At 42.5% G+C, this 22551-nt stretch overlaps 1 protein-coding gene across 2 annotated transcripts in view; it reads left to right on the top strand.

The window, feature by feature from the left end:
* The window catches only part of LOC112239243 (calcium/calmodulin-dependent 3',5'-cyclic nucleotide phosphodiesterase 1A-like), a 63820-nt gene that overhangs the window by 9161 nt on the left and 32108 nt on the right, over positions 1-22551 (top strand). The window contains exon 1 of one of the 2 annotated variants that reach the window (XM_042319709.1): positions 17381-17559. The exons of the other annotated variant lie outside the window; for it this stretch is intronic. Coding sequence (XP_042175643.1) covers positions 17507-17559 — 53 coding nt within the window. The 5' untranslated portion in view covers positions 17381-17506. Of the gene's footprint in view, positions 1-17380; positions 17560-22551 lie in introns of those variants that run through there. 2 annotated transcript variants of the gene reach the window in all.

Raw genomic sequence — 22551 nt, 5'->3', positions numbered from 1 at the left:
TGTCTCCCAGGTGGCTTGTGGCAAACTTTAAACGACACTTTTTATGGATATCTTTAAGAAATGGCTTTCTTCTTGTCACTCTTCCATAAAGGCCAGATTTGTGCAATATACGACTGATTGTTGTCCTATGGACAGAGTCTCTCACCTCAGCTGTAGATCTCTGCAGTTCATCCAGAGTGATCATGGGCCTCTTGGCTGCATCTCTGATCAGTCTTCTCCTTGTATGAGCTGAAAGTTTAGAGGGACGGCCAGGTCTTGGTAGATTTGCAGTGGTCTGATACTCCTTCCATTTCAATATTATCGCTTGCACAGTGCTCCTTGGGATGTTTAAAGCTTGGGAAATCTTTTTGCTTTAAACTTCTTCACAACAGTATCTCGGACCTGCCTGGTGTGTTCCTTGTTCTTCATGATGCTCTCTGTGCTTTTAACAGACCTCTGAGACTATTACAGTGCAGGTGCATTTATACGGAGACTTGATTACACACAGGTGGATTGTATTTATCATCATTGGTCATTTAGGTCAACATTGGATCATTGAGAGATCCTCACTTAACTTCTGGAGAGAGTTTGCTGCACTGAAAGTAAAGGGGCTGAATAATTTTGCACGCCCAATTTTTCAGTTTTTGATTTGTTAAAAAAGTTTGAAATATCCAATAAATGTCGTTCCACTTCATGATTGTGTCCCACTTGTTGTTGATTCTTCACAAAAAAATGCAGTTTTATATCTTTATGTTTGAAGCCTGAAATGTGGCAAAAGGTCGCAAAGTTCAAGGGGGCCGAATACTTTCGCAAGGCACTGTATGTGTATATGTATGTATGTATGTATGTATGTATGTATGTATGTATGTATGTATGTATGTATGTATGTATGTATGTATGTATGTATGTATGTATGTATGTGTGTATGTGTGTATGTATGTATGTATATGTAGTAGCTACCGAATGTCATTTTTTGGTGAGTTTGGACATTTACAATGAGAGCCACTGTGCAGGTTTTGATGCATGCTTGTCTGAAGGACTGTCTGTGTGGAGTCTTGAGGTCCCTAGGGCAACGGGCCTGCCTGCTCTGAGAAGAGGGGCAGACTGAGGGGCAGAGAACAGAGAGGAGAAAAAATGCAAGGAAATCAGGATAGATAGCAGTGGCAGCAGTACAGATAATGCATCCACAGTTATAGGTTAAATAAAATGAAATCCAAAATGCTTCTCAAACACTGCCAAATGTTAACACTATATGATGCCTTGTCTCCTTATTAATTTATCCACTTAATTAGCTAACTAGCAAGTTAAACCATATACACAGCTTCCACTTTCTCCCATTGTGCTATTTACAAACAAATGCGACTGGCTCAGCTTTTCTGGGGAACTATGGTAAGCTTAATAATGTAAAATAATGTGACAGGTGAAATGAAGAACGCAATCTGCTTTAGTTATTGAAAAACCAACCTGTGGCTGTTTCAAATACCGGGGCATACTGTATATACAGTATACCACCCACACCTAGTGTATATAGCAGGGAGGGGCAACTGCCAGCCTGCAGCCTCCATTTTGAAGGTCAATTTCCAAAACAAAGAAAAAATACATATATTTCTTTTGGTGGGGGGAGCTCAGTTGGGGTTTCAATTTAATGTTGAGAGTTAGAATATTCGAATACACAAGGTGCAATTTCGAGAAAAAAAATGTTCTCCTGTTATGTCAGTCACTGACAGTCACTCAATTACCCCATGTCAGCAAAATGTATTTGTAAGTTATCTAAACTTGTAGTAATCATGTTCAAATTACTGACCAGGGGCCGACATTGATTTGGTTAGTCACTCTTACTCAGATATCATAAAAACCTACCAACATTTCTCTCCACCTCATGGCAAAATGTGTAGAATTGCAGCAAACTTAAAAATGTTATTTAAGTACCATGAAAAAAATCCTTGATTGCAGGAAATGAACTCTAAAACAATTTTTTTTCTTTCCACTGTCAAGAGGGGGGCAACTAAATTGTTTTGCTAGCAAGGTGTGGGTTGTCGTGGAAATTTCCTCTATTTACCAAATCATGAGCGCAAACCACAACACAAGTCAGAGTTAGTTCTCAAAGTCCATCTTTAATTATATGAGCTCTATCACAACCCTGTAACTCTCAGATCAATTCAGTGTCTATCAATGAATTCTCTGAGAGCCCCTTCTACATTGTAACTGAGATCCTTTAATAGCAAAAAACACACATAGTCAGACAGCATAGACATAATAAATCGTTCAGCTTTGTCTCCTTACTCAAACCCAGAACCATAAACCAATCCTCCATATCAACAGGCATATATCAAATTGTCATTTAGATACAACCAATTCTAAATACAACCAATCCTGGACAAGCTCACAGGGAGCATAGAATGATTCCAGACACTGCCATCCTCCTCTCCCCGATGGGAAAAGTAGGGAGTGACTGGCACACAGACACAGTGGAGCAAAAGAGCAAAAGATATGTTTACACATGATGACACCTTGACCTCTCCCCTCTCTGCGGCCCATGCAACTTAGTCTTGGCATAGAACAGATAACTGCCAATGGCCACCACTATAGTACAACAGAATACATTCTTATGAGAAATAACTCATAAGCATATCATGAAAATAAAACATCTTATCTATGTTACCCACCAATTCTGATTATTCCCCAACAGGGTATGGATGTGGGTAGGCAGACCTGCGAGCCACTGCGGCCCCTCATGATGAGTTCAGATTTTTTTGTGGCCCCCACATCCATCAAAGTTGCCTATCCCTAATCTACAGGATAAAACATGTGAGGCTCTTGTTGAAGCTAAACTGTATGTGGGTTTAAATATTATATTCATACTATACAGTACTGTGTTGGTTTGAGTGTCTTGTTACATCCCTTTCATACTGTATGGTGGGGTCAGTAGCTCTCACAGAGAGCACATTCAGAAACTGTTAAGTTTGATCAATTGGCCTTCACACAAACAAGCACAAACGCACACACACAAACACACAGGGAGACACGCACACACATACATGAGCGCGCACGCACACACACACGCACACATATACACACACACTGCATTATGCAGTCTACTGTTGAAAGCTTGCATTCATGCAACATGCTCACACGTAGGTGCTCTTCCACAATGGCCCTTAGCACAGGTTTTTCCTCGTCTGTCTGGTCTGGTCCCGTCCTGTCCCTTCTGTAAGTGTGGGTGTTGATTGTGAAGTGTGTAGAAATATAATGATACAGAACTCTGCATTTGTATTTAACGCAGTATGTTATACTGTATTCAACACATGTATATAACACATCTGCCATGCTGAGCCTCAATAAGGCCCTAAAAATTGTCTAAGACTCCAGCCACCCTAGTCATAGACTGTTCTCTCTGCTATTTTAGTTAATTTCAGTCTCTCGATGTGCAAAACTGATAGAGACATACCCCAAGCGACTTACAGCTGTAATCGCAGCAAAAGGTGGCGCTACAAAGTATTAACTTAAGGGGGCTGAATAATTTTGCACACCCAATTTTTCAGTTTTTGATTTGTTCAAAAAGTTTGAAATATCCAATAAATGTCGTTCCACTTCATGATTGTGTCCCACTTGTTGTTGATTCTTCACAAAAAAATGCAGTTTTATATCTTTATGTTTGAAGCCTGAAATGTGGCAAAAGGTCGCAAATTTCAAGGGGGCCGAATACTTTCGCAAGGCACTGTATATATATATATATATATATATATATATATATATATATATATATATATATATATATATATATTTTTTTTTTTCTTTTTTTTCTTCAGTTTATTTTAGTTAATGCTTTCTTTACACTTATTTTTTTTAAACTGCATTGTTGGTTATGGGCTTGTAAGTAAGCATTTCACTTATATATCTACACCTGTTGTATTCGGTGCATGTGACAAATAACATTTGTTTTGATTCAACCTAGAACAAAAATCTTGCGTAATTGCGTCAGATGCTCAATTAAGTCCTAGGAGGAAATAACGAGACTAGCAAGCCACTCCACCGCCCTAAATGGAAACTCTGAGACAAATCATTGGACAAATGTCCTCTCCCCTTCCAAAATTCGAAAGATGCGAACACCTGTAAAATCGGTATTTGTTACGAAAAAAAATCTGTGCACCGGAACAAAGTTCATTGTTAGTCGTCGCATCCCACAGTCTGTTGACAGACGCTGCGATACCATCCTTTGTTACGTGTGTTTGTCCACAAAAGATTAGACTAGAGGGTACAATATTTGACCAATGATTCAGAGAGCAGTCTGTTATTAAGTGAGTAGTTGTGAACTGTGTAGTTGCGCCGATCGCATGGAGTTATTGTCCATTCTCTGTGGTTGATTAACCAAACAATTTTTAGGAATCTTCATGAATAGATCATGTTAGTTAGTGGTTTTGATTGTAGCAATAAACTTTCAAATATTGACTCCTGGGTGAGTCATTTCAACTGGCCCATAGAGTTCTCTCTCCACTAGAGGTACCCATTGAACTATCCCACTAAATCCACTCAATGTGACATCAACAGGGGATACTGTTCAGCAACAGGAGATACTATACAGTATGTTGAAAAAGTTCAAAAATGTAATCGATCAATTGCAATTAAATCCCAACATTCTGGACTGCTGTTCAAATGTAGCTTTGAGGATGCCATAGCTCAAATGTATTTACTAAATGTGTTTCTAGTATAAGTGATTGGCCATAATTTTACTGAAGCTCTATATACTGTTATAGTGTAATAGCTTTTGATAAGGCATCAATGACAGGAGCAGAGCAGATATGAGACAAGCTGTGACTCGAATAGCCAACTGTCAGTCAAGCTGTCTCAGTAAAAGCGTGAAGACATTATGTATTTTTAGTACATGTACATGCAGCATGTCTTCAGAGTGGGCAGAGGCCAGATTGGTCACTCCACAAAAAGAGTGCCTTTTGTGTCCCTTTGATATTCTAAGTAGACATTTTGCACCAATATTGCATTTTAAAAGCCTTTTTTCCTATGAATAAAGACTTGCTAAAGTGCCAAAATTCAGCATTTTGACATGTCCCCAATCAACCTTGTGTCATTTTTAGGAAGATAATCCCCAAAATTCTCCAAGTTTCACCATTATTGTTAAGCCCAAGTTATTTTTTTGCTTTGACAAAGTCATTTCTGAAGATTAATATTTATTTAATGTGATTCATTTATATCTGTTCCTCATTTTAAGGTCAAGCCTGTTACGTGAACTGAACTCTAAAATAAAAATAAACATTGAACATCTGATAGTCAAAAATCATAGTGTAAAAGCAGGTGAGCTGGTTATACTATTTGACCATTTTCTAGTGTTTAGTGTTGGAAAACTGATCGGGTCGACCCTGTTACCCAAAGATAGACAAGCTACAACTGTTTTAACAATCAAATGTTTTTGTGAAGCTTGCATTCAAGTGCCACTCCCTGTTGCCAAGCTTCCATTCCCCCCTGTCACAAGGGGATTTATGGCTGATGTAGCCCTGTAGTGCTGTCTTTTGGTCATTGACTGCATATGAGTCAAGCTGTGCCTCTGACAGTCAACCGTCAGTCAAGCTGTCTCAGTAAAAATGTGAAGAGATGATGTATTCATAGTACATGCAGCTTGTCTACAGAGTCAGCAGAGAATAGGGGAGGTGGCTATAAACTACTTTAATTTTTGTATTCCTGGCTTTGACTCCTCTCCTCTCCGTCTATAGCTATTGTGTGTTCACACACAGTATGTATGCTCAGTAGGTACTGTACGTCTCTGTGTGCCCTGAACCCTTTCCCTGAACCCTCTCTATCTCATCTATTCTGTTGTGTGAATGTATGCTCAGTAGCTCCTTGAACCCTTTCCACCCAAATCTAAACCCCATGCTGTGTGTGTGTGTACTTGATTATACTGTGACTCCAATCCAGTTTTAACCTTCTATTGTGCACATATGTGAAGTATGTTCAGTAAGTCTATGTCCCTGACCCGGCAGCAGCAGATTGGTTAGTTGATTCACTGTGCTCTGGTGTTTCCTGGCAACCAGCTGTTCTCTCCTTTCTATTTTTTCCCCCTTTACATACTCTCCAATGATAGGCAGCTGTTAATGGACAGCCAATCATTATGAAGTGTAGCCAATCTATTCAGGAATGTGGCCTTCATAATAACAATTGAAGGTACTGCAGATGTTGATCTCGATGGTTGGTTTAACTATAATGTTGAATTGGTTTCTGATAGAGGTGATATCTTTGAACAACTTGGCATCTTCTCAGACTCTGTTCTAGTGTTGGGCCACGTCCAGATTTCCATACCTTCATACTGTGCCTGTGCCATCCCGTGGTATACAGCATTACCGGTAGTGCGCACAAGGGGCCTTTTTCTTATTACGTAAAAAAACATCACTTACCATAATGCTAACAAGTACTAAAGAATCCCCATAGTTGATACTAGATAAATGCGAATGAGCGCATGCAACCATTTACTAGTAAGACAGACAACCCAGCTAATGCAAGTATCTTAAAATGCAGTTTGCGGCATACATAAAACAAATACTAGACAGCAGTGATCTTAATCCAGGAGGAGATTGTCTGTGATGCTGTTAGCGACCAAGAAGAAGCTTGATCTTTCAAGCTAACTTTAGCCACTTAGCTAGCTAATGTTCGCAAGTTAGCAAAACCCAGCTGGATATAAATTATGGAACACCTTACATAATTAGTTAATTTAATAGTTATAAGATATATAACTGGCAAACATTACTAGTGAATTTCATGCAATGTAACTTGATCACCTCACTTAAATTGTGCTGCAGGAGTGACTCAGCTCACATATCTCCAGTTTTGTTCGTTGTGCTTCACACGTGACTGGCTCAAACAACTGTTTTGGAAAGCTAGTACCGGTAAACTTCATAATGAAAAATAATGAACGAAATCTGCTTTATCTATTGTCGGTGCACAAGTTGACTGCAGGTATTTATTTCAAAAGTACAAATATTCACATTTATTTAAAAAAAACTGTATTGACGGTATTGGAAAATCATAAAGGTTTTTTCAAAATACCCCGGGATATAGTATATACTGTACAGTATACCTCCCAACCCTACTCTATACGCATACACTATGTGGTTGGCAGGTTGCCACACCACTGAAAATAAGTCAGTGTCCTAATGTATATGGACAGAGACAATCAGCCTGTTGATATAGGGGATGTATAGGACCCATGTTTAACCATAACTACAAGAATGTCGGCAATCACTAGTGAATATCATGTCCTTGCTTTTGTGTCACTCTTATTCTTTGTTTATAATCCCCTGATGTTGGCTGTCTATTCTGAACAGAACTGCCTGTCTGCTCCTCTCTCGTCTCCTCTTGATTAGATCAGACCCTGCAGCACCATGCTTCCTTAGAACCAATTCTGCCACAGAATGAAAGTATTGCAATGCAATTACCAATTCCAATTCCTCTACATTCAATCTGTGTCACGTACAGTACCTCAGGCTCCCTCTGATTTCAGTTAACAACCAAGCATCGAGATTTAGTTATATGTTTTTAAATAGCTATCTGTTTGTCAGGTTATTACCTTTCCATAGACATTTGCTTAACATGTTGTGTGATGTTTTTGTTGGATATATAGACAGGTTAGCTGATAACGGCACGAAAACGATGCGTGTGCTTCAATGTGGCAGAAGTCTGTGTGTGTTGTGATTCTGGATGGCCAGATGGCTTGCAACAATGACAAGATGCTGCCACGGGGGAATCGTAAGTGGCTCGTTTTAGCTAGTTTTATCTTGTTCTTGATACCATGTCTTGTTTTGAGTTGTTTCGACTGATGTCAAGTCTAGGCTAATATGGCATCAACAATTTTTTTTTAAAAATATGTTGTCAACAGTCTAAGCCAACCTTGTCTGTTTTGCCCCATAGTTGTACACCCATTGGTTTTGTTGCTAAACAACCAAACCGTCTATAGAGTTAATTGAACCCATTTTGATCTAATGGAGAGACAACGCATTCCAATTTGTTGTTGCTATAGCAGCATGTGACGTGTCATCTATGGGACATCGTAGTAGTCTGTGGCTTGAGGTTGACACATAGTGCTCTGGAGTAGATCAATTAAGCATACACAAGTTCCGGATGAGAGCACTTTCATCGTGGAGATTCACTCTACAGTTATTAATTGTTCAACACACACTGAATCCAGGAAAGACAGGCTGCGTGTGTAAAGCTAGTACAAGACTTAACAGTTGAAAGTGTTACTCCACTTCACACACTGCCATACTGAAAATCCTCATAGCACCACAGGGCTAACAGAGTTATCACAATCACATGCTAATAGCAGAATTGGGGCGACAGGTAGTCTGGCGGTTAGAGCGTTGGGCCAGTAACCAAAAGGTTGTTGGTTCAATTACCAAAGGTGAAAAATGGATTGACGTGCCATTGAGCAAGGCACTTAACCCTAATTTACTCCAGGGGTGGTGTACTACTATGTCTGGCCCTGTAAAACAACATATTTCACTGCAGCTATCTGGTGTTTGTTTTTCTTGGGGGGGTGTTCTGGTGCCCTTTTGCCTTTTTTCTGCCTCTGCCTTTCTGCCTTTTTTCCATGACACAGATTGAAATACGGTGAGAGCTAAATGCAGAGCTACAGAGTAGTGCACCGTTTCCTTTCACTCTTGTCAGGGCAAGGAGAGGAACACCAGACCAGCCAACATACCTGGGTTTAATGACTATTTTAAATCATTTAAAATATTGTCTCTGTGCTCGATTGAGCTTGCCTGACTTAATGGACTAATACAATTGTCCTAAAATGACAAACTGGCACTCCAGGCAAGGTAGCGCAAATGCTTTAAGTATTTGAAATATTTTGAAAAGTATTTGAACCCAGGTCTGGCATAAAGTCAACAGATATAGAAGAAAAGTGGGCTCTGGGCCCTGTCTGTCTGTCAGATACAGGGAGGAAAGAAATGACTAAAGCTGTTGCACACACACACGCAAGCACACACACACAGACAAACACACACATGCACACACACACGCATGCACGCACACACAGACAAACACACACACGCACGCACACACACACACAGACAAACACACACACACGCACGCACGCACACACAGACAAACACACACACGCACGCACGCACACACACACACACACACACACACACACACACACACACACACACAAACACACACACACACACACAGACAAACAGACAAACACACACACACACACACACACAGACAAACACACACACACACGCACGCACACACAGACAAACACACACACGCACGCACAGTTGGATTTAGGAATAATTCAGCTGTACTAGACCGATAGTTATGAATAGGCCCGATGCACCTGTAGTGGACACACAGTCAGGAATATTTCACTAGGTCCCTTAGAAGTACATGATCAATGACTTGACATGCTTTTATTACTTACTGGAGTGGATGTTATTGTACATTATATTCTATCATTTGTTTGAAAGCTAATGACTGATTGTGCCTCAGCGTCCTTAGTGTCTTGTAATAAATTAAACGTAGCAAGCAGGCTAGCATGCACACAATATTTGGGTGACAAAAATCCAGTTTTGTTATAGTTCAGTCTTCTGTGATGTATATAAAGTGTAATATTGGGATGCAAACTCAAAATGTAAAATATTAAAGGTACTGGACAGGTTTTCAAACAATATCAAGAAAGCTGTAACTTGGGATTTATTTGGATCCTCAAACAAGCCATAAAGGATATGTTTTGCGCTGAAGAATGGGAGAATGGAAAAAGCATGGTAAAGCAATCCATAATGGCTTCCAAATATAGCCCTGTATTCCATGTACCACAGCCAACACCAATATTGGGCTGGCTCAGGCCCAATGCTGACCAGTGACTAAGATTCTACTTGGTTCTGGGTTGCTAACATCAGTAATAACTATAATGACAATTAATATAAAGAAATACATAATTAGAATATATGCAATTTAGCAGACGCTTTTATCCAAAGTGACTTACAGTCATGCATGCATTCATTTTTATGTATGGGTGTCCCCAGTGGGAATCGTTGCAAGCGCCATGCTCTACCGACTGTGTCACTGTTGTTTTACGTCCTGAACATACCCAGTACCCAGGGTTCACTATTGATTTGGCTCTGACTGGTAGGGTACCCAATTTACAGCTACTCTAGTTGTTTGTTGGTTTGTCTTCTTCTGTTCATAAGATTCATTCTAAACTCTCAGGTGAAACACATCTGAGCTGAGGTGAGCCTTCAAGGTAAACCCTTTACATTCATGATACTGTTTGTAGCGCCCTTTCAACATGACTTTGAATTCAACCTCTTCACCCTCTTTATGTTGTCTTTATGTTGTCTCTCTCTACGCTGTATTGTATTTCACCTCTGTCACAATGAACTAGATACGTGTAGAACATTGTTATAATAGCAAAATTGTGTCTTCAACATAATATTATAGCTTAAACAGTGAACATTTATGGAGAGTTTCACTGCTTTCAGAACCAATCATGTTTAGTTTTTCAAGTTTAGAAGAGTTGCGTAAGTCATTGTGGTGCCAGTACATATTTTTCCACTCTTTGATGTCAAGCGCTGAAGTGAGTTTCTTAGTTCCTTCCCTCCCGGACAACAGGCAGTTGTGTTGAAAGACCCAAAGCAACCTAACCCAATGTCATTTCAAAGGAACAATAGTCTCTCATGACAGACTGTTAACATGTCAAATCAAATAGCTAGCTAGCTAGGACATGCAAAGTTTGATTCTGCATTCCAAGATTATGTGAACACTTGTTGCATCTTGTTAAGTTTTGTGACGTGATATCGTGTCAGGTCAGGTATAGCCTGGACTATGTTCTGTCTGTTACAGTTTGATATAACCTGCGAAATAGTGTCAGTTGCTGCGACTATTAGGCCTAGTAGAGTAGTACAGTATCTCTCTAACATCTGCCCCCTTTTTTTTGAAACCGCTTTCCTTTTCCCCCTGCTTTCATCAAGTGTTTCCTCATGCTGAAGACATGATTAGATCCAAGCTGACAGGAAAATTGCTTGGTAGTGCTTGAATAGCAGGGTCGGGGAGTAACTGATTACATGTAAAGGATTACAAAAAACGGTAACCCTAATCTGTTACGTTACCAGCAAAAATATTGTAATCAGATTACAGATACTTTTGAAAAACTAGATTACTTCAAGGATTACTTTTAAATTCAGAAAGGATGTTTGCAAAAAAAAACATTTGACACTTCTCGGTTGTCTCAATGACATTCAAATCAGCTTTGAATAAGGTGCAAGTTTAAGATTGTTCCACCTGAGCGACTCTGACCACAAGACAGAGACCACTATGATGACACACGAAAAGTGTTTGATGGACCGCGGGAAAAGAGCAGGAATAGGCTTTTGTAGGCTACAGTCCAAGATATATCTTCCAATGGTGGGACTGCTGTCAGCATCCAAGGATTATCCAACTTGAATCTACGCTTGGAGGTAAGGATGACAGCAGGGGTGTAGTCTACGGTTATACGGATATAACTTATTATTGATATCTAGCGCATTTATGTGAATCACGCTGCTGCTCTCTCATTTGGCTATTTGCGCCTTATGTTGTCGTGGATAGCAGTTCACAAATCTAAATGTGTATTTGAACCCAATAATGGTTGAATTCAAGAAGTTTAAGGTGCCTTTCAATCATTATTTTTGAAACCAGTGTACAGACAGTAAAAATATGCTCTTGCAACAGCTGCATAGTGCGGATCCCAGCCTATGGAATAAAAGTGGGGCTTTTATTGCTCAATCTAATTCATGCTGATAAAAAAATATATATCTATAGGTCTAATGGACGCATGCTCAAACTTGCACACTTTTGATAGGCTTAAAGGGGAAATCTGTAGTTGCTACATCCATTTTTGGACGTATAAATTATATTTATATACAGTTGAATCCTGAAGTTAGCCAAATACATTTAAACTCAGTTTTTCCACAATTGCTGACATTTAATCCTAGTAAAACCTTCCTGTCTTAGATCAGTTAGGATCACCACTTTATTTTAAGAATGTGAACTGTCGGAATAATAGTAGAGAGAATTATTTATTTCAGCTTATATGATTTATTTCAGCTTTCATCACATTCCCAGTGGGTCAGAAGTTAACATACACTCAATTAGCATTTGGTAGCATCGCCTTTATATTGTTTAACTTGGGTCAAACATTTCGGGTAGCCTTCCACAAGCTTCCTACAATAAGTTGGGTGAATTTTGGCCCATTCCTCTTGACAGAGCTGGTGTAACTGAGTCACGTTTGTAGGCCTCCTTGCTCGCACACGGTTTTTTCAGTTCTGCCCACAAATTTTCTATATGATTGAGGTCAGGGCTTTGTGATGGCTACTCCAATTCCTTGACTTTGTTGTCCTTAAGCCATTTTGCTACAACTTTGGAAGTATGCTTGGGGTCATTGTCCATTTGGAAGCGACCAAATTTGAACTTCCTGATTGATGTCTTGAGATGTTGCTTCAATATATCTACATAATTTTCCTGCCTCATGATGCCATCTATTTTGTGAAGTGCACCAGTCCCTCCTGCAGCAAAGCACCCACACAACATGATACTGCCACCCCCGTGCTTGACGGTTGGGATGGTGTTCTTCGGCTTGCAAGCCTCCCCCTTTATCCTCCAAACATATAAGGATGGTCATTATGGCCAAACAGTTCTATTTTTGTTTCATCAGACCAGAGGACATTTCTCCAAAAGGTACGATCTTTGTCCCCATGTGCAGTTGCAAACCGTTGTCTGGCATTTCTATGGCGTTTTTGGAGCAGTGTCTTCTTCCTTGCTGAGCGGCCTTTCAGGTTATGTTGATATAGGACTCGTTTTACTGTGGATATAGATACTTTGTGCCTGTTTCCTCCAGCATATTGACAAGGTCCTTTACTGTTGTTCTGGAATTGATTTGCACTTTTCGCACCAAAATACGTTCATCTCTAGGAAACAGAACGCGTCTCCTTCCTGAGCGGTATGATGGCTGTGTGGTCCCATGGTGTTTATACTTGCGTACATGTCACGTTCTGACCTTTATTTCCTTTGTTTTGTCATTATTTAGTATGGTCAAGGCGTGAGTTGGGGTGGGCAGTCTGTTTGTTTTTCTATGATTTGGGTATTTCTATGTTTCGGCCTAGTATGGTTCTCAATCAGAGGCAGGTGTCATTAGTTGTCTCTGATTGAGAATCATACTTAGGTAGCCTGGTTTGCACTCTTTGTTTGTGGGTGATTGTCTATGTTGATGGCTTGTTTCAGCGCAGCTCGCATTAGCTTCACGGTTGTTATTTTGTTTACTGTTTTTGTATAGTGTTCAGTGTTTTCTTTATTAGGAGAGGAGAGGCGATCCTTCTCGCCTCTCCTCTTCAGGTGAAGAGGAGGACGACCGTGACAGAATCACCCACCAACCAAGGACCAAGCGGCGTGGTAAAAGACAGCGACGACAGCAGCAGCAGCAGCAACAACAGTGGCCGGCATCACAGGACTCCTGGACATGGGAGGAGATACTGAACGGAGAGGGACCCTGGGCACAGGCTGGGGAATATCGCCACCCCAAAGCAGAGCTGGAGGCAGCGAAAGCTGAGCGGCGGCGATATGAGGAGGCAGCACGGCAGCGCAACAGGTACGAGAGGCAGCCCCAAAAAAATGTTGGGGGGGTGGGGGCAGACGAGGTGTGGGGCTAAGCCAGGTAGCAGACCTGAGCTCACTCCTCGTGCTTATTATAAGCAGCGCGTTACTGGTCAGGCACCGTGTTATGCGGTAAAGCGCACGGTGTCGCCAGTACGTGCCCATAGCCCGGTGCGCTATAGGGCAGCCCCCCGAAAGTGCCATGCGAGTGCGGGCATCGAGCCAGGGCGTATGGTGCCTGCTCAGTGGGTCTGGTCGCCGGTACGCAGTTTTGGTCCAGGGTATCCTGCGCCGGCTCTGCGTGCTGTGTCTCCGGGGCGCTGGGAGGGTGCAGTGCGTCCTCTGCCTGCGCTCTGCTCGTGCCGGGCAAATGTGGGAGTGGAGCCTAAGGGAGAGGTGCGTGTAGTAAGCACTAGATCTCCCGTGCTTACCCACAGCCCGGTTCAACCTGTGCCTGCACTCTGGAGGGTCCGGGCTAGAGTAGTTGTCCAGCCTGGGGAAGTGGTGCCAAAGTTGCGCACCAGAGCTCCAGTGCTCCCCCACAGCCCGGTCCTTCAGGAGCCTCCTCCTAACACCAAGCCTCCTGAAGGTCTCCCCAGCCTGGTGGTTCCTGTGGCAGCCCCACGCACCAGGCTGTCTCTCTGTCTCCTCCCTGCAGGTGGTCCTGTCTGTCCGGCGCTGCTGCCGGAGCCTCCCGCCTGTCCGGCGCTGCTGCCAGAGCCTCCCGCCTGTCCGGCGCTGCTGCCGGAGTCTCCCGCCTGTCCGGCGCCAGAGCCCCTCAGCCCAGAGGCGCCAGAGCCCCTCAGCCCAGAGCTTCCGCCCCTCTGTCCAGAGCTTCCGCCCCTCTGTCCAGAGCTTCCGCCCCTCTGTCCAGAGCTGCCCCTCTGTCCAGTGGGGTCATTGAGAAGGGTGGCCATGGTTAGAAAGCCACGGAGGCGGACAATAAGGCGGACTAAGACTATGGTGAAGTGGGGTCCGCATCCCGCGCCAGAGCCGCCACCGCAGACAGACGCCCACCCAGACCCTCCCCTATAGGTTAAGGTTTTGCGGCCGGAGTCCGCACCTTTGGTGTGGGGGGGGGTACTGTCACGTTCTGACCTTTATTTCCTTTGTTTTGTCATTATTTAGTATGGTCAGGGCGTGAGTTGGGGTGGGCAGTCTGTTTGTTTTTCTATGATTTGGGTATTTCTATGTTTCGGCCTAGTATGGTTCTCAATCAGAGGCAGGTGTCATTAGTTGTCTCTGATTGAGAATCATACTTAGGTAGCCTTGTTTGCACTCTTTGTTTGTGGGTGATTGTCTATGTTGATGGCTTGTTTCAGCGCAGTTCCCATTAGCTTCACGGTTGTTATTTTGTTTACTGTTTTTGTATATTGTTCAGTGTTTTCTTTATTAAAATTCATGATGAACACATATCACGCCGCATTTTGGTCCTCCGATCCTTCTTGCCTCTCCTCTTCAGATGAAGAGGAGGACGACCGTGACAGTACAATTGTTTGTACAGCTGAATGTGGTACCTTCAGGCATTTGGAAATTGCTCCCAAGGCTGAACCAGACTTGTGGAGGTCTACACTTTTTTTTCTGAATTCTTGGCTGATTTCTTTTGATTCTCACATGATGTCAAGCAAAGAGGCACTGAGTTTAAAGGTAGGCCTTGAAATACATCCACATGTACACCTCCAATAGCACACTCGTGGCATTCGCTCAACCAGCTTCATGAGGTAGTCACCTGGAATGCATTTCTATTAACAGGTGTGCCTTGTTGAAAGTTAATTTCTGGAATTTCTTTCATTCTTAATGCGTTTGGGCAAAACAGTTGTGTTGTGACAATTTAGTATACACAAGATAGCCCTACTTGGTAAAAGACAAAGCCCATATTATGGCAAGAACAGCTCAAATAAGCAAAGAGAAATCGACAGTCCATCATTTAAGACATGAAGGTCAGGCAATGCAGAAAATTTCAAGAACTTTGAACGTTTCTTCAAGTACAGTTGCAAAAACCATCAAGCACTGTGAAGAAACTGGGTCTCATGAGGACCGCCACAGGAAAGGAAGACACAGAGATACCTCTGCTGCAGAGGATAAATTCATTAGATTTAACTGCACCTCAGATTGCAGCCCAAATAACTGCTTCACAGAGTTCAAGTAAGACACATCTCAACATCAACTGTTCAGAAAAGACTGCGTGAATCAGGGCATCATGGTCGAATTGCTGCCAAGAAACCTCTGCTAAAGGACACCAATAAGAAAGAGAGTTTGTTTGTCAAGCTCATTTTGAATACAGTCAAAATAATATAATCAATCAGTATTTGAGTGACAGACTAGTTGGAACTTGTCTGATTTTGTGCACTACAATGTATTTGTCAATTATTGTATTTTCCTGAAGTTGAGACTTCTTGTTGGACTGTTGCTTGCTTTTACCCCAAAACCCACATTTCTCTCTCTCCCTCTCTCTGTGTGTGTGTGTGCGTGTGCGTGTGTGTGTGTGTGAGGGTTGTCTTCCATCAGATGATAGTGTTTGAGTGTTTGTTAGTGTTTGAGGGTTTGTTTCCACCTCTAGGAGGAATGGCCCTCTCAGAGTCCCAAATGGCACCATATTCCCTATATAGTGCGCTACATTTGACCAGGGACCATAGGGCTTTGATCAAATGTATTGCACTATGTAGGGAATAGAGTGCCATTTGGAAACATCCCCAGTGTTGGTGATGTTTATCATCCAGCTGGGTTGGGGTGAGAAAGCGTGCCTCAACTTCACATTCAGTAAGTTAAACAACCATATCTTCTGTTGATTAAAGCACCGCAAGGCCTCCCGCCGCTCTGTGGTCCTCCCTACACACACATATACATACGGACACACACACTCCCAACTCCCTTACTCTACTCTACGCTACTTTACTCTACTGTACTGTACTTTACGCTACTTTACTATACTTTACACAACTTTACTGTACTTTACGTTACTTTACTCTACTCTACGTTACTTTATTCTACTGTACTTTACACTACTGTACTGTACTTTACGCTACTTTACTATACTTTACGCTACTTTAATGTACTGTACTTTACGCTACTTTACTCTACTGTACTCTACGTTACTTTATTCTACTGTACTCTACGTTACTTTATTCTACTGTACTTTACACTACTGTACTGTACTCTACTCTACGCTACTATACTGTACTTTGCTCTGCATTGCACCATCCACACATCATCCTGGCAAAATAAAATACATATTGTGATTTAATGACCATGTATTGATGTTTAGCCAGCCCCTCTAACCAGCCTCTATCCATCTTCATTAATTACTATATAGAACATTTGCTTAACAGCTTGTTTAAAAAGATCTGCTCACACGGGACGCCTTGAAGTTGAGGCAGCAGACCCCAAAACATTCGGTATGTGATGAAGTTGGGTGATAAGGGGGCTACTGCAGGGTTCTAAATCTCTCCTGTTGATAGAACTGTTCTATTGCTCACACACACGCACACGCACTCACACAGGAGTCCAGAGGTACCTGTTTGGGATTTTTTTGTGGTTGTTTGTGGTTGTTTTGGGTACTTTTGGGTTCTTTCGATTACCTGTTTGTGGTTGTTTGGGATTGTTCTCTCCTCTCTGTCTGAGACTAGGAGAGCAACACTGTGATGTGTCCTCTATGGCCTTTCTCATTGGTCTTTTAGAGAAAGCAGAGAAAGGGAGTAGAGAAAGGGAAAGAGAGAGAGGGAGAGGGCAGGACCAGGGACTAGAGGGACTAGCAGGGACCAGGCAGGACCAGTTGTCTCAGAGCAGCACAGTGCAACGTAAGGAGAGGAGCAGCTGGGGGACAGCCCAGCCTCACACAGAGCTCCCTGCTCCTATCCCCAACCCAGCCCAGCCTGGGCTCACACTTTAAATGGAAGAGTATGTCACGATCAAGAGGAAGCTTCTCCACAGACCCGTCTTCAGGTAAGACAGAAAGAGCAACTGTCCGTCCCCAGGAAACTACTACTACTAGGTCTCTCTACCTACTGTACCTGCCTCTCTTCTGCTTCTCTTTCCTGTGCTGTTCTTGTTGAGGGTGAAGGATCATATCAATCTACTAGTGTGGTCTGTCTACCTATCTGCCTGTCTTCTCTGTCTTGCTCCTGCTCCTGTGGAGTGTAAAGGATCATATTAAAGGCTGTTTCACCTGCCTACTCTTTCTGCCTGATGATCCGGACTGTGTCAGTTCCGTTGGCATAACTACACTAGCTATGTTGTTGCAGTAATCATAGTCCTATCTCATGGCTGGATTATAATTCCCAGAGCTCTCCCTCGCTGTTATAGCACACTCTCCAATATCTGTGTGTGTGTGTGTGTGTGTGTGTGTGTGTGTGTGTGTGTGTGTGTGTGTGTGTGTGTGTGTGTGTGTGTGTGTGTGTGTGTGTGTGTGTGTGTGTGTGTGTGCGTGTGCATGTTCTAAGGAGTAGGAAGTGGAGTGTACTAACTACTCCTGTCTGTCTCTGTTGTGGTTCGACGGTCGTTAAAAGCAGAACATTGTGGCATGGTTCATTGGCCCTGACGGTTATTAGACGCAGGTTGCTAATAGCTTCTTAGCATGTAAAACGGGGAGGGAGGAAAGGAGGGAGGGAAGGAGAGAGGGCTGGTAAAGAAATGCAGCTGTGCAACAGGTCCCTCTCTCTGCTCTGCTCTTACAGAGTTAGTCAGGGCACATCAATATTTAGCAGCTACTTCGCTTCATGAACTGCTGTTTTAAAGATGTTTTAAAGCACTTGTATCTCAGGGGTAGGAAGTGTTCTCACATTGTTCAGAATTAAACTGTGCTGAGTCTGACATAGTCTGACAAAATGAAGGTACGTGTTTCTCAGGACTATGAGGGGAGGCGTTTTCACATTGTTCAGGAAGGATGCCTCTGCTCTGTCAGTCAGGACTGGGTTTGGAAAAAGCTGTCATTTCCCAAGTCACCTCTATGAATAGATTCCATGGAAATTAATATAGACTGTAATCTGAGTGGTATTGTTTTGATGTTTCTTCTTCTCCTTGATCTACTGCGGGCGGTCCAGCAGGGTCCTGTGGGGTTGTCCAGTCCTAGTTTGAGAACATCAGTAATTTCCCAAATACTTCTACGTCATGTATCTGGGTGGTGTTGTCGCTTATGTTTCTTGGATTGTTGAGTCCTGAGCCCATACTGAACTAGTGACCCCATAATATGGAGGGGGACTCTCTTCCTTAAGTCTTGTGGGGCCTGTGGGGTCTTGTGGAGTACTGGGGTCCCATGGGGTCCCCTGGAGTCCTGTGGGGTCTTGTGGGTCTCATGGAGTCCTGTGGGGTCTTGTGAGTCCTGTGGAGTCTTGTGGGGTTGTCATGTTCCTTAGTCAACCCATGGTGCCCTAATCCTCCGCTAGCCCCCCGAGCACTTTCCAGGCTTTGATTATGCTGGGAAGACTGTCTGCATGGGAAGACTTGTTTTCTGACTCATACACACATGCGCACACACACATATACACACACACATGTTCACACACACTCTCTCTTTGAATCAAGCCAAGTCTCTGGACTGGAAATGAGGCACACTATCTTTTGTTAACAGTATTACAACTGAAAAAGAAAAGGAGAGGAGCAGACTCTAGGAGCTCAGATACAATAATTGAATAACCAACGTTTCGACAGACAAGCTGTCTTCATCAGGGTATAATGACAAACACTGCTGGTCACTAGTTAATATACTTTGAAAGGACACACACAGGTGTCTGTAATCATGGCCGGGAGTGGCTTGATTTCATTGGTTGATTTACAGATATAAATAGAACATGTAAAAAGCATGAATGAATAACATACAGTCATAGATACAATTTGGCTACATAGGCCTAGAAATATTTTACAATGGATAGTAATCACAAGAATGGCTTCAGATCAAAGTCTACATTGACACTGAAGGGAGCAAGAGAGAGGGAGTCTTTAAATTAAACATCCAGGCAGCCTCTTGTTTTAACAATACATTGTCAAGATCACCCCCTCTCCTAGACAGGGTGTTGTTTTACCCACATCGTTTTTACCACAAGGACAAGTTATAAGATAAATAACTGCCTCAGTGGAGCACATGATAACACCTTTGATTGGGATCTGTTTCCCTGTTTGAGGGTGTTTGAAGGATCTACATTTGTAAGTGCCTTTGCATTGAGCACAGCCATTACAATTCTAGTTTCCATCCGGTAGAGGCGCAAATAGGTATTTTGGTGTGGTAAATCAGAGTTTACCAATTGATCTGAGATTTCTGCCAAGTGAGTATAGTACAGTTTAACAACTGACATCCCAGGCTGCACTTCCCAGTGGATAGACAGGAAGAGTATATGGACTAGAGGGGCAACATGACATCTGTACTGGATCATCATGGCTGAATATGTCTGTATCCCAAATGGCACCCTATTCCCTATATAATGCACTAACTTTGACCAGAGACCATAAAAGTAGTGCACCATAAAGGGAGTAGGGTGCCATATGGGACACGGCCCAGATGAATAAATAGCATGATGTTTACTGTGAGACGAGAGGGACCAAAGAAACATGTTGGTCAGGACACACACACACACACACACCAACCAAACAGCAGTGACCCTTTGTGACTGCATCCTGGGACTAAAGGGGTGTAGGGTTCAGAGCTACAGAAAACAGTCCAGGAGATCGACACTATCTCAAACACCAAGGTAGATAAGCTTGACCAAGATCATATTAAAACTATTTTCTCAGCACAATTCACAAAATTAGAGAAAACAATAGAGTATTTTTTGGCAGGTCTTCAAATCACCCTTTGCTGCAAAACTGTAAAACAACATTGATCATTTTATTGAATTAAGTTTGTTATTAGTTCCTTAATTTAGCCAGGGACAGAGCTGAGACTGATATCATTCTTTGGAGATTTGAAAGACGAAGAGCGAATAGTTTCCCCTCTGTGGTTAGAAAAGTTCAGTTAAGGCTCCACTTGAGATGATCATGGTTTATGCCTGTGCTAAACCTAGCACACATGAAGCACATTTTGCTCTGCTATTGTATAACAGAAAACAGCTGTCTGGTTTCCCCTTGTCGTCAGGCCTTGTGTATCATCTGGGTTGGAAATAAAGTACCAAAGTATATAACAACGCCAACTTCTGACCTACTTCTGCAGCCAGCTGTAACTTCTTGTGAGTCTCGGCTGTGGCTGTGGAATTGCGAGCCAAATATGATCTACATAAATGTACTTCCCTGTCCATCTCAAATGGCTACAGTCTGACCATCACAGTTAGGAGATCTGTCTCGTGTGTGTGTGTGTGTGTGTGTGTGTGTGTGTGTGTGTGTGTGTGTGTGTGTGTGTGTGTGTGTGTGTGTGTGTGTGTGTGTGTGCGTGTGCGTGCGTGTGTGCGTGTCTAGTGTTATGATATAATTCACCTCAGCTGTCAGGAAAATGGCTGGCAAACAGTTAAATGACCTCTCTCCATCTCCATCAAAGATGACTATAGAGGGTTTTGAGCTGAGAGAGAGAGGCCTCTGACTTTCCCCAGAGAGAGCATTATCTGTTTTTCATATGGCCGTGTGTGTGTGTGTGTGTGTGTGTGTGTGTGTGTGTGTGTGTGTGTGTGTGTGTGTGTGTGTGTGTGTGTGTGTGTGTGTGTGTGTGTGTGTGTGTGTGTGTGTGTGTGTGTGTGTGTGTGTGTGTGTGTGTGTGTCAACTCTGAAACCACTGACCCCATGGCCTGCTTTTCAACTTACAGTACAGCCAGCACCCCTCAGAATAGTCATCTGCTATAATGGGATTATGGGGAACTGCTGTTTGTGTGTGTGGGTGTTTGACGTGCCAGGATTTACAGTGTACTTTGCAGTAGGTTATCCTTCATGTAATGAGAGTTTATGGAGTCTTAGCCCTCCCATTACAAATAGAACAAAACAGAAAAGGAGGTTGATAACACAGAGGTGAGGGAGGGCTGGATGGAGGAGGGGGAGGGAGGGGGAGAACAGGATGATAACAGAGAGATGAGGGAGTCTGATTTATCATGTATCACCCAGGAGACTGGTGTAATTACCCTCTAGTCACACCGACTGAACCAGAGGTGGAACCAGGGATGGTGAGACTATGGAACTTCTGTTGGCCCTGTGAGAAACTGAAATCTCTGTTGACTTGTGCGATGAGATGTCCAACAGAGATACTGGTCAGAGTGTAGGATTTTGTCTCTGTCTGTTGTGCCAAACTAGGATTAGAACAGACGTGAGATCCATTTAGGGACCACCCAAGAGGCCAGTTTACAATTCAGAATAAACCAGAAGCGTGTTATATGGGTGATATTATCTAAAATAAAGTTGTGAAAAATGTGGCAAGCCAGAGAAAATACCTTTTTGTTTAGTTATAACTGCCTGGTCTCATTAGAATGTCAAAATAGTGACATTTAACTATTCTAGCTTTATGTCACATAATAGATGCTCCCTCCTCTCTCCATCGCCTCTGACCGTTCTACCTCCATTCTCCTGCCTCCATTCTCCTGCCTCCATTCTCCTGCCTCCATTCTCCTGCCTCCATTCTCCTGCCTCCATTCTCCTGCCTCCATTCTCCTGCCTTAACTCCCATACTTTTTGACATTGTTCAATTTGTTATATCTAATCTTATTAACTTAAATATGTTTATTGTATGTGTAGCCTATGTGTTACTGTAATTCAGTCTTTTAGTTGACATTGTAGCCAACAAGGTGAAAAAATTGTCGGTGTGACCTTGAGCAAGGCACTTAACCCTAATTTACTCCAGGGGTGCTGTACTACTATGGCTGACCCTGTAAAACAACACATTTCACTGCAGCTATCTGGTGTATGTGACAATTCATTTCCTTTTACTTTTTTTTTTTACACATGAAATAAACCATTATCCTCAAACTGACATATTACGTATAACATACTAGTTAGCCTATATGTCACATAGCATGGATAGGGTTAGAGACA

The sequence above is a fragment of the Oncorhynchus tshawytscha genome, linkage group LG03 (genome assembly GCF_018296145.1).
Source record: "Oncorhynchus tshawytscha isolate Ot180627B linkage group LG03, Otsh_v2.0, whole genome shotgun sequence".
In the NCBI taxonomy this organism is placed as follows: Eukaryota; Metazoa; Chordata; class Actinopteri; order Salmoniformes; family Salmonidae; genus Oncorhynchus; species Oncorhynchus tshawytscha.
The sequence above is the reverse complement of the archived record's forward strand: the minus strand, read 5'-3'. Positions and strand labels throughout refer to the sequence as shown.